Source organism: Thunnus albacares, chromosome 2, assembly GCF_914725855.1.
Source record: "Thunnus albacares chromosome 2, fThuAlb1.1, whole genome shotgun sequence".
Lineage (NCBI taxonomy): Eukaryota > Metazoa > Chordata > Actinopteri > Scombriformes > Scombridae > Thunnus > Thunnus albacares.
Genome location: NC_058107.1, coordinates 11,454,459 through 11,466,501, shown reverse-complemented (window position 1 = coordinate 11,466,501; position 12,043 = coordinate 11,454,459). Strand labels below are relative to the sequence as shown.

Below are 12,043 nucleotides of genomic sequence, written 5' to 3'. Positions count from 1 at the left end.
TATCAATATCCATACAATATGGTAAATTTGAATGGCATGTACTCAGAATTGTTTTCTCCAAGATGTGGATTTTCATTCATTCACACAGTGGCAGAGGCATTATTTTTGATTAATAAAATGAATAGACATTTATTAATCATGTTCAGTCCAGTTATTTATTATACCTCATTCCAGTCTACAAATCTTTGAATGTGTACTGTGATCATAACCTTAACCCCCGAGAAAAACATAACATTAATTAAAGCAGGATTTATTGCATATGGAAACATCGTAATTTCAAAGACACCCATGATTGAAAAGCATATTCAAAACATGCCTGTTTTCTGATTTGTGTCCATTCTATTCCTATGACTATAATTTTAATGGTAATATTCAAACTCTGAAATTTTTCAACTTGTATAATCAGTGATTTACTGGATTAGAGTAACAAAGAAATTTGACTCTTTGATCAAAATAAATATACTGACTTACATCCCATTGCTTGAGAAATCCAGAGTCGTCATCATGCAGATATGCAGGGAGAGCACGGAGAACAGCAGCACGTCTGACATGAACATCAACTTGTTCCTTGGGAGCAAGAACATATTCTTGCCTTACTATGGCTGGTAAACAGCATAGCCACACAACACTATATTAAAACAAATAGCCCTACCAAAATTCTACCAAAGATAAACCAAAATCTACTGTAACATAATTATAAAGCACCAAGAAGCTTAAACAACTTACCTGGAGGTCATACATCTGGAAGATCTGACTGAGGACTTCAGCTGCTTTCCCTGTCCGTGTAGCTTTCCTCCTGAACAAGCGCTGAAGACGTGGGGCATGTCGATCCAACTCAGCATAGAAGCAGTTCTTTAGGTTGATGTTTGAGATTCTGTGAAATTCAGCACAGATCTGCAAAAACATAAAACGACTTAAGTCAGCGTATAGTGTGTGTTCTTTCTGAAAAGGAAAAATAAAAAACAGCAATAAAAAAAATGACACTACCAACCCATGTAGGGTATGTTAATCTACATTTGAGTAAAACTATTCATGTCCTCACAGACAAAGTCATGTAAAAGAATTATATGTGATAGATCTGCTCAAATAGGTGTAGTACAAAAAATGTCTTTACTTGTGACTCCATTTTGAGTGCAGGCCAGCGTTCCAGGATCTCATCAACAGGGGGATCATCACTGACGATCTCATTGCGCCGAAGGGCAAAGGTAGTCTGCATTAACTTTCCAATCAGAGAAAGGTTCTTGTCACTCTTCTTCACTTCATCTACAATTTGCAGTCTCAGTCGTTCAAGGCTTGCAGCATTTTCACCTCTTGGGAAATTGGGAAGGAAATTCACTTCTGCCCTCTTCGGTCTTTTGATGTTGGTGTGAGGAGATGGTTTGTTTGGGTTGTTCCGGCTCCTTTTCCCAGAATTTATAGCTACCTCATGAAATCCTGCACGACTCAACTTAGTGCGGAAGTTCCCCATCTTAAACTTTAAACTATTTTTCCAACCATACCATCCCGTCTGAGATCCTGGCTCTTTCAGACAAGGATGCTTAATGACAAGTGCTTCTGCTACCATTGAAACCTCCTTATCATTGGGGTAAGCTTTGAAGCTATGCATCTTGGCAGCAAGAGTCTCAAGAATGTCATGCTTTTGTCGCCTGGACAACTTTAGAGTTTTCCCTGTTCTGTCATATGTAGCATTTCCATCACTAAGTAAGAATTCTACCTCATAGGAAAAAATGGGCACTGGAAAAACATCAGGCCATCTGTTGACCCTGTCTGGAGTCATGGCATGAGGCAATATTATCGTGTCATCTGATGCTACTGAACTGGCATCACTCTCAGACCTGATCACTTTCAGCACAGCCTTCTGTGGAAGTTCCTCAATGTCTAAAAGGGAACATAACTGTCCATCAAAATCTGGATCTTGGTATGATAGGCTGAAGTTGAAGTCAAGATTAAACTTTTCTCCTATCATCGTTTTTAACTCATCCACAGATTCTGGACGTGACGATAGAGTCATCTTCCTCACAATGTCTGTGGAGGTATGGACATGAAGTAGGAAGTTTTGAGCTGCCATTTCCTATTATTAAGAAGAAAAGGAGAGAATCGATTGAAGGGAACCATCCAGTTTGATAACATATAATCATGATGTTGTTCAAAAGAAATGCCAGAAATGTACTTCAAATTTTCATTTTAGAATGAAAAAAAATATTGTTTTTGATGAGTATCATTAACTTCAAACGCCTGCCGTTTGCAATAAACAAAACAATCTGTTCAGTTAGTCTTTATTGGCTTGTTGTGGTGGGCAGTGTCACTGGCACTGATTATTTCCAGCAGAGGGCAGATTATTTTCTCCACTGTCTATAGATCCTCATTTCCAAATACATTTTAATCCTGCAAGTCTCTGATCAAAATAAATCTTTTCTGCGTTAACATCAAATGCCCATCAATATCATACGCCATGAGACTTACAGTGTCATTTAACTCTGACAGCTGAAGCACAGAGGTGTTGCCTGTTGATGTCAGCTCAAATGATCGTAAATGCTCACTGTACCAGCACTTGTAGTTCCTGCAAAGAAAGGAAACAGAGTTATCCACAAGCAGAACACGTTCAATTCTGCTGAAATTTGGAAGTCCTCCAGTCTGGTCTGCAGACACAAACATTCCATTTGCAAAATCTGTGCCATTTATGGAGACCTTTGAAGTACTATATATGTTTTGGCTTTCTGTCTTTGTCTCTATGAAGTCTTTGGCCACTTGCGGCAGTGTGGCGATTTGGACAGAGGTGACACTTGAGGCTCGTGTGAGGGGTCTGAAAAACAATGGTGCACTGAGGTGATACGCCATCATGTGCTGATGCCTGGTTGCAAGAGTTTTCAAGACATTCTTGAAATTCTGTGTGTCATGTATCACCCTTTTGAAAAAGCGATGTTTTCCCTCAAACCTCATGGTCCATAAGTGAACCAGAGGCCCAAAACATCTTGTTAGTTCTGGGTAGTGCTCAAGGTAATGATGTTTGGGTCGGAGCTTAAAATCTGGAAACACTGCTTGAAGACCCTGTCTGTGATCACTTATCTTAGTCTGCATGTACTGGATGGAATCTTCTGTGAAAGATGGGGAGAGTACTAGCTGCACGATTTCTTTCAGGTCCATCAAAATAGCCCAGGTTTCATCTCCTTCAGGAACTTTACTTCCCACCATAAGGGGCAATAACCTCAGCAAAGTGGAATTTTCATGTCCATTTCCACCAATGCTTAGTTTGGCCGCAAAATTCTTTGGGATTGGTTGTGGTTTATCAAGCCTATCAGAGTGCTGATATGGAAATGAACGTATTTTTGTGTTAAGATATTCAAGAGTGAAATACTTAAGACGAATCATTTCACGAATGCACAAGGCCAACTCAACTGGCACAATACCTTCAAAAAGGTCGTGAAGTATATCAGGTGGGAAACCAGAAATAGGATGAAAATGCTGTAGTGTCTTACTGAGAGTGCACTCAGCCTTTACACCAAAATGAGATGCATTTTCTCCTTGCACAACATTCTGCACATGTACGTCATGGGAGGCCCTTGTTCTCATGCTAAACTCTCCTTCAGAAACTTCAGTGGACTGTATTTGGTCTGTAGTACAGCAACAAAATCTGCAGACATAGTGTCCTCTGAAACACTGCACAAAGCCTGCCAGACCATGGGCAGCCAAATTATCAGCAGCAACACACATGACAGTGCCCTTTACGCATTGGCCGACAGGTTCGATAAAAATGCCATCCTGCTCAAGAGTATGCAAGTCTTTCAGCAAAGGTGAAAGAACACTTTCATAACCACAACTCTGCAGATCAGGTACTTTGCACAACAGAGCTAGTTGTATGATATGAAGGCTGGACCTATATATACTGGGCACATTGGCTAGCAACCAGTACACCGCACAAAGCTTGTGGATCTTTCTAGCTGTGCCTAAAGGATTAGCTAGTTCAATGTCATCCACATATAAAATCAGAGACAACTTAAGGTCTTCTGCCGCTGACAACAATTGATTTTCTTTGAAATACATTCCATCTTCATGAGACATGTACATTCCAGGTGGTGATGGTTTAGTTTCTTGAATCTTGTCAAGAAGATCTGTATTTTTAAACATTGTTTGAAGCATCTGTAGTATTGGAACATACACTGCTGTGTGTCCAAGGGAATCCACAGCATATTGCACTGGCATTACCAGAGGGTAGTGACTTCTTACAAATGTTTTCCTCCGTTTAGCACTGGACAGCTCTGCACCTTCAGCAGTAGCACTGACAAAAACATTACTTTTCATGACAGCTTCCACCAATTCCTCAAGAAGGGCCTCATTGATAGACTGATCATGCTCTCCTAAAACCTTGATGACAGAGTCTCTCACAAGGGGTTTGGACAATGTGAATATTTGTGCCAGATTTTCCACTATGTCTTGTATCGCTGTCTCTGACACATGCAGAACACTGTGCATTTTCAAGAACAAAGAAGCCAAATTTTTTCTCAGTTGAGTTTGCAATTCACCAGCGTCATATCCAGAGTCGGGAGGATTACACTCTGGAGCTTCCAGCTCAAGAAAATTCTGAGACGGACCAGCCTCATCAGATTCAACTTGGTTCTGAATGGGTTGGCCGTCAGTTTCTGTCAAGACAATTTCTGTCTTAAAATCTGAGAATTCACAGCCTAGATGATTCCTACTTTTGAGGGCATTAAAGGAGGAATACACATTAGTGCGGTACTGACAATTTTTGAATGGACAATCCACCATCTCATGTTGTTTTAAATGCATCCTTAAATGACTGAGAAGAGTTTTGTCATTAAAAGGTTCTTTAAATTTACACACAGCACAGACAAATGACACATATCCTTCTTGATTGTCACTTTGCACAAGCGTCTGAGTATGTAACCGGGTTAGGTGAATTTTCAATGCATTTACTGAATGAAATGTGCAGACACAGTTGTCATAGAGACAAGGCAATTGATTGACTGAGGAGACATTGCTATGATGTAAACGATAATGTTCAAGCAACTGTGCCTTTCTATCAAAGAGAGTAGCACAGAGTTTGCACCTCCAAGCCATTGGAAACCAAAATTCTATTTACAACTCTAATATTTAGAGTGAGAACTGGTACGAGCAGAGCATTATAAACATACCAGATTGAAGAATCTGGTATCTGTATCTCAGCCAGTCTTTTGTTGCTTCAATTTCAACCTGAAGAGAGAAGAGATTGAAAAGTGAGATAGGCTGCAATCTTTTTACAAAACCAGAGCAAAGTAATAGAGAAGCATTGAATAATTGTCAGTTACCTTACATTACAGAAATTACATGAAACATGGTGTTTCAGACTTTAATATACAAAACCCAAGGACACCCGAAAAACACTTTGTTCTTTTTGGTCTCAAAAAATTAAGCTATTTATTTTCTCTTTCTTTGCACAATAAGTTGTCTTCCATGTCAAAATCCTAAAAGGTGAGGGCAACATAGAATAAATACATTCAGCAGGTTACTAATGTAATGTTATGTCTTGCTGATGCCTTGATCGTCTAAAGGCTTTTCTGGGTGTAATTTAGCAAAAAATGTAACAGGCTACTTAATATATTTAAACTTTGGCTAAGTAAAAATCCTCATACATTCATAGGAAAAAAAATACAAATGGTTAGAACGGTCCTTTTATCACCAAATAAATATAACAAACAAAAGTCTATACTGGCTCTTAAGTTTAGCAGGCAAATAAGGATGTTGGGTGTTTTTCTTTTTACTTATTATGTTTTCGTCAACACTGCTAATCTTTGGAGGTCAGGTTACTGCACAAACCCTGGACACTGTGCCCTGACCTTGACCATGAGAGTGTTATTTCACACACAAATCACAAGACTAATTTTTTTTAATGATCTCTCCTTACTAAAATACATGACGTGTAGTAAAACGTTCCAGCATTACATCGGGGCAAAAACTGAATGCAAACCATTGCCTTTACTGAAACTTGCCAAAACTTGCCCGATTAAAATGGGGTCGCATGCCGCCAATTTCTGGTTGAGAAAAGAACCAGAAAACTTAAAAAGCCTGCACAAATAAATTAATGCATCACAAACGGTCCGCCTCAACGGGAAACATTAGAATAACTATTATTGTTGTGTACTCTAATAATTAACGTTAACTTTCAGTGTTTTCAACATTTTAATTGCCTTTCACTCTTTAATTAGGCAGATATGGTTAACAGTTTTTTCAAATGCATGAAGTAACTCTAAGACACGCCAAATATTAGTTACGTTAATTAAACCCGACAAAACACGTAACTAAACTAACGAATAAAATATTAAGGCAACCACGGAAAACCATATGACCGCTTTCATTGCAGCCAGCATGGTAACAGTTAAAGTTAGCAACAATTAGCTGGTCAGGTCGAGAAACTTGCTGCATGCCACAGCACGTTTCGCTTAAAATATCGTCACAAGCAGTCCCACAGCAAGTTTACCAATCTCTCTTTCTTTCGCTTTAGGCTCTAAATATATCTAAAGAACTCACATGCAAAAAACGTTTAAGCAAACTTCTTACCTGTGCACTGCAGGGATGTAGCAGCAGTAATGGCGGACATTTCCACTTTGGCGAAGAGGCACGTACGCACGTGCGTGACGTCACGCGGATTAAGTGATTACTATCAAATTATTTGAGTACAATATATCAAAATCATTAAAGTGGTTAAGTACTGTACACTTAAAATTAAAAATTCGTTGAAATAACTCAAACATTTTGCCTTGTAATAGCTGTTTTTAATTTTTGAGGTAATACAACTCATCATTTTTAATAAGCTTATACTGTTCGGTTTTACAGTGTACAGTATATCCCCCTACTATCAATCTCTCTATACCTGTGTACAGCACAGGTAGTTGTATGCACATCCCTGGCATTCCACCTATGTTACATTAGCTTCAAATATCTTGCACTAGAATTTATCCAGGGTTGTCCATGTATGTTTGTGTGGTAGGATGTTTTAAAATGTTCAGCTACATATATCACCAAAACAAAATAATGTTCCTAGTGTATGTAGATGTGTCTGGATGCGATCCAACAACTATACTCATTTAATGTTTTTGCATAACTTATATTCATTTCATATTTCTTGACATGTTAATGGGAGTCAAAAACCAGACTTTTGCAGTAAAGTTCAGAGTACTGAGCTTCACTGAATGCTGCTGTAGCAGAAACTGAAGGGGTCATTTACCAATAACTGTCACGCTGTACGTTCCTCTTTAAGTATGTAACTTACTTTTGCTGGATACAACACACTATAAAGGAAGCAATGCAAGCCAAAGCCATACAACAGCACAGTCTCAAAGGCCAGACGTGCTGTTAATGCACCATAAAACTATGCGACAGGCTAGTTTTCAAACACAGCTTGGGTATGCAATACATGATTTACAGCTGTGAGGTTTCTCTTTTCCTACTTTTGAATATTGTGTTCTTAAAAAGCTCTCCCTCGTTTTGCACTCTGTGAATCTACCTCTTTTGTTTTGGTTTTTTTGTAATCCGGTGTGTGAGATCCACAGTTGCATGCGTTTGACTGTGGTCACTACTTATTGTAATGTTTATGTATGACATTCATTATTCCTCATATCCCATTGTGAGAAAATAATCCAACTTGGTGTGCTTTAACAGAAGGCCGTGTTCACATGTTGTGGACTTGCCTGAAAACATGTTCCATTTACATGACGTATATCACTTAATCATGCTTTTGAACGTATTTGCACAAGTATATATTTGATTTGTAACATGTTATATCTTTTCACCAAAAATGTTTAATGCTTGTTATCTTATGTAAATCAAATCCAGTGCTTCCAAAAAAAAAAAAAATCACTATTAATAGATTGGGCAGATGTTTTGTTAAGGAACAATCTCACTTCAGTTCTTACTGGACATTGTCTGTTTGCATGTGTGAAGAGCTATCCTCGCCTTTGACTGGTGAAGTTTCTTTAGCTGTAGCTCAAAGCTGCCCCGATGCAATACTATTCACTCAGTTCAATCGTAGGTACCCAGCCTGTGAGAATGAATGATGAAGGCAATCATGTTGTGTATTTCACCATGAGTGTGAAAATCACAAAGAGCTATGGTTATTTATTTTAATACATCTCTCTGAATGCAATATGGGGCAGAGGTTGTTTTTTTTTTTGTTTGAGACAGGGGGCGGTGTAGTTCTCCCTGAGTATGATTATTGCACTCGACCGTGGAAATATATTTCCATAAATGACTGTTATAAATAAACTGCTATGAAGAAGAGTAAGTCTTTATCACCTCGTCTTTTTCTCTGTCATTAATTTGTGAATCTTTGGTTTATCAGCAAGTATTGGAAAACGACTGGAGGTACTTCACGGCCATACACAAAGCTGGTCTGATGATGAACACTTGTTCTTTTTGTGGAAGGACAAAAATCACACACTGTAATCTTTTTAATAGCTCTGCGGGTTACCAGTAAATGTTGCTTAATCCCACTTTGTGACCCCCTGCAGTGAAGTGTTGGGCTTTTGACACGAAAGGAAGCAGCATATAAACCTTGGAAAATGCTCAGCAGCAGCAGCATCGGCTTCCACAAAGGACAGCAGCCAAGAACAAATCAGAAAAGCAGCTTGCCTTATGCACAGAAGGTAAAAACTTCACTGATGTGATGCATAAATCTGGGCATGTGTAATCTAAAACTGAGGACTATGACAGTATTTGGGGTTAGATTAGGAAAAATAAGAAGATTACTGACCTGCTTATATGTGTAATATAAAGCTTTTTCCCTCCTCAGAATGGCTATGCAAACCCTGGCACTGTGGTTGCTGCTTCTGGGCTCAGTGGTGCCACAGGTCTGCTGTCAGCACTGGTCATATGGACTGAGCCCAGGAGGGAAAAGGGAACTGGACAGCCTTTCAGACACACTGGACAATGTAAGCATGGCTCCTCACACTTCATGTTCAGCATTTTATTCTCTACATATTCATGGTTATGTTTCCCCCCCCTTCAGGTAGTTGAGGGGTTTCCACATGTGGACACACCTTGCAGTGTTTTGGGTTGTGTTGAGGAATCGCCTTTCGCCAAAATCTACAGAATGAAAGGATTTCTTGTAAGTTTCGCTCATCTGTAATTCTGTGTTCGGTCAATCGATCAGTCAATAATGTCAATTATTCAAATTAGTCAAACCGCCAGACGCTTTACCAGATATTTCTATTAAATGTTGATTGTATTTTCACATATTTAATGTTATTCTTTTTCTCTTTTAGGGCAGTGTGACCAACAGGGAGAATGAACACAAAAATTATAAAAAATGATGATTATTTGATTCTACAATAAATAATCATATTGGCATATCTACATTGTTTTCTGTACTACTTTTAATGATTATGATAGAATCCATTTTTATTCCACAGTGCCTTATGCTTTTCTCTGTTTTTGTGACTATTTATTGCTCTAAAGGATTACAGAGACATTTCATTTGAATTATTATTTTTCTATGAACTCCTTATTTGTTTATTGTATAACAAACATGAATTTGATTGAATTTATATCCCAGTAGTTTCTAAATTCCTGATGGCATGTAATACAACAGATTTATACAAATGTAAGAGTGAAGTTGTGTCTTATGGGCAAAAGTTGTGTAAACGTAAGGTTAAACATCAGTTTACTGTGTTTTGTTGAACATTGCCTGTTTGCATATGTTTAGTGATGCAGTGTTTGGGTGATATTGTAGTGTCAGCCGCTTGGCGGCGCTGTTCAGACAGTGGGTAGAGTTTTGAGGGGAGAGAAGGGGAGAAAGAGAATGAGAAGTGTGTGATGACTGGACTGAGCTGTGTTTGTTGAAGGTGACTAAAGTTATGAGGAGAACCCAGAACGTATTGGACTGATTTATTCCCTCACTCACACCTACGTCGCTTACACTGGTGGCAGCGGTGGGATTTCCTTCCGTGGAATATAGTCCTTTGGGATTCTGCTCAACTTTTTGAGTCCCTAAAGCTATAGGCTAACGATAGCTACGCTAACCGCTAGCTTAGCTTTAGCTTTCAGTACAGTTAGTCAGCTAGTCGTTACCAAGTCCGTTTTTTTTGTTTTGTTAGCTTCAAGTGAGTTTAGAAACCGTGTTTCGGTCATCTAACTCCGTCCGAGGGCTAAAGAAAAAAATAATAAAAGAGACGAAGGAAACTCATCATGTCTGACGAGGAAGCATTTTCCACCGGTGAGCAGCGAGCCAGCACAAGCACGAGGGGGGCCTCAGCGCCAGGTGTGCCGCCATCTAGCAGAACACAGGGAGCGCCCAGGGGCATTCCCTTACCGCCACCATTTCACAACGATGGCCGTGAGTCTTTTCAACTATGGGCTCGCCGCTATGAGGTAATTCAAGAGGCCCGTTACAAGGACAGTGGTGTGGACATGAATACAGTATTAGAAGCTGAGTTACCCACTAGACTACCACCAGAACTGTTCATTGTATGGGATAATCTGCCCCGGGAAACTCAGGACTCTTTATACTGAAGCAAAGAAGCACTTGCAGACAGCTTTTGGCCAAAAGGATGTAATTGCATCATTTCAGACATTCCCTAATGCCCGGCATAGACTACCTAATGAAGCAATGGAAGTTTATGCTGCAGACGTATGCAGGCTTGTCAAAGAAGCTTTCCCAGATTTTGAGCACAATGCTTCCGAGTATATGAAAATGTCTCGCTTCATTGCTGGTCTGGATCAGGAACTTCAAGTCAAATGTCATGAAAGAGGGGTGAAAACTTTCACTGAGGCTTTTCAAGTCGCCTCCCAAGCTGAACGGGCTCGCCAAGCAGCTAGATTAGTAATGCCAGTGTCCTCACCAAATGTTACCATCAGAGATATTGGCACAATGCAGTCAGTAAATTCAGTACGTGAAAATGACATTGAACTCGGGAAAACAGTTCAGAACCTCACTGCTACTGTTAAAGACTTAAGTAAGAATATGGATGCACTGAGACTGAAGCTGGATGAGCGAAGCAGGGAGCACCACCGTGACAGGCACATGCATGTGCGTCCTCAAAGATCTCCCTCACCTTATGGGAGAAGCCCAGATAGGGATGCAAATAGATGGAGCTCAGGCTACAGACATTCCCCCTCCAGATACTCACGTTCCAATCATTCCCCAGAACACTATTCTCCTCAGAGGACTCGCCACCATCAAGATCACACCCGTAGGGAGCCTGACAGGTACCGACAACCTTACAGAGATACTCACTACTCAGACCATGCCTTTAGCCCTTATGAGGAAAAGAGAGGGAGGCAACCCTCTCCCAGTAGACCCTACTATGACTCTCACCGCCGAAGCCCGAGTCCCTATGCCAAGCATGTTTCATTCCAAGAGTATGGGGACCAAGGCCAAACACGACAACCAAAGGACTGGGACAGTCAGTATCCCACTAAGAGTGGTTACAAAGATCATGGCAGATTTCCACAGGGAAACGGCCGTTAGCTGATGATGCGGGGTGTTCATCAGCTACTTCTCTGGAAGCCCCAGACATCTGCCTCACTGAAATAACAGACTGCATCAGTACACCACCAACCCCTAGTGGTACTACAGATATGACAATCCCCCTGACTGAAAGCGTGAACACTGAAGCCACTGTAAGTAAAGACTTCACCTCCTATGTAAGTGGAATTGTTGAGTGCACTAATACGCACATCATGCTAGATACCGGTTCCACTATTTCGTTCATCAGTGAGGAAACCAAAATGTCACTTCCTTCCCTAGCAAAAAGACCCATTAAAAAGAAGTTTATCATGTCACAAGCAGTGACTGGCCAAACTTTGGATACATTGGGTATGATAGACATCACCTTTAAACTAGGGTCTCAAACTCTGCAACATGAAGTGCAAGTCATCAGAAATGTCAGTCAAGGCTTTATATTAGGTTTTGACTTTCTCAAGCCTCACTGTGTGATTCTGGATATGGGGAGAGGACTGTGCTATCTGGGTGATGATGTCCTGCCCCTACTCAGGAAGAGTGACCTGGCACCTGCTAGTTGTAGACAAGGTACAAAACACGCCAATGCTGACT

General features: G+C 40.1%; 2 protein-coding genes across 4 annotated transcripts; one reads left to right on the top strand and one right to left on the bottom strand.

The window, feature by feature from the left end:
- Positions 1–961: 961 nt before the first annotated feature.
- Positions 962–6,812, bottom strand: LOC122992273. 3 transcript variants are annotated; one of them, XM_044366040.1, is made up of 4 exons: positions 6,553–6,812; positions 5,151–5,208; positions 2,464–4,693; positions 962–2,071 (listed from the first exon to the last, which is right to left on the bottom strand). In XM_044366040.1, the coding sequence occupies exons 3-4, from the start codon at positions 4,468–4,470 to the stop codon at positions 1,064–1,066; spliced, it is 3,015 nt and encodes a 1,004-aa protein (XP_044221975.1). In that variant the 5' UTR covers positions 4,471–4,693; positions 5,151–5,208; positions 6,553–6,812; the 3' UTR covers positions 962–1,063. The 3 variants fall into 3 exon arrangements, with proteins under 3 accessions (XP_044221975.1, XP_044221967.1, XP_044221983.1); XM_044366048.1 differs by having other exon boundaries at positions 964–2,071; positions 2,464–2,560; positions 6,553–6,805; XM_044366032.1 differs by having other exon boundaries at positions 5,151–6,812.
- A 1,183-nt stretch (positions 6,813–7,995) lies between these two features.
- On the top strand, positions 7,996–9,347 carry LOC122970316 (progonadoliberin-1-like). The gene is made up of 4 exons (XM_044336451.1): positions 7,996–8,636; positions 8,783–8,921; positions 8,999–9,097; positions 9,255–9,347. Exons 1-4 carry the CDS (start codon positions 8,626–8,628, stop codon positions 9,300–9,302), a joined length of 297 nt encoding a protein of 98 aa, XP_044192386.1. The 5' UTR covers positions 7,996–8,625; the 3' UTR covers positions 9,303–9,347.
- The last annotated feature ends 2,696 nt before the right edge of the window (positions 9,348–12,043 follow it).

Bases quoted from the DNA above. Each gene is read 5' to 3' on its own strand.
- LOC122970316 (XM_044336451.1), top strand. The intron at 8,922-8,998 runs GTAAGCATGGCT...CCCCCCCTTCAG, and splicing joins TTTCAGACACACTGGACAAT to GTAGTTGAGGGGTTTCCACA. The intron at 9,098-9,254 runs GTAAGTTTCGCT...TTTCTCTTTTAG, and splicing joins ACAGAATGAAAGGATTTCTT to GGCAGTGTGACCAACAGGGA.
- LOC122992273 (XM_044366032.1), bottom strand. From the start codon at position 4,470: ATGCACAGTGTTCTGCATGTGTCAGAGACAGCGATACAAGACATAGTG. The intron at 2,072-2,463 runs GTAAGTCTCATG...TCTTAATAATAG, and splicing joins TGTCAGAGTTAAATGACACT to GAAATGGCAGCTCAAAACTT.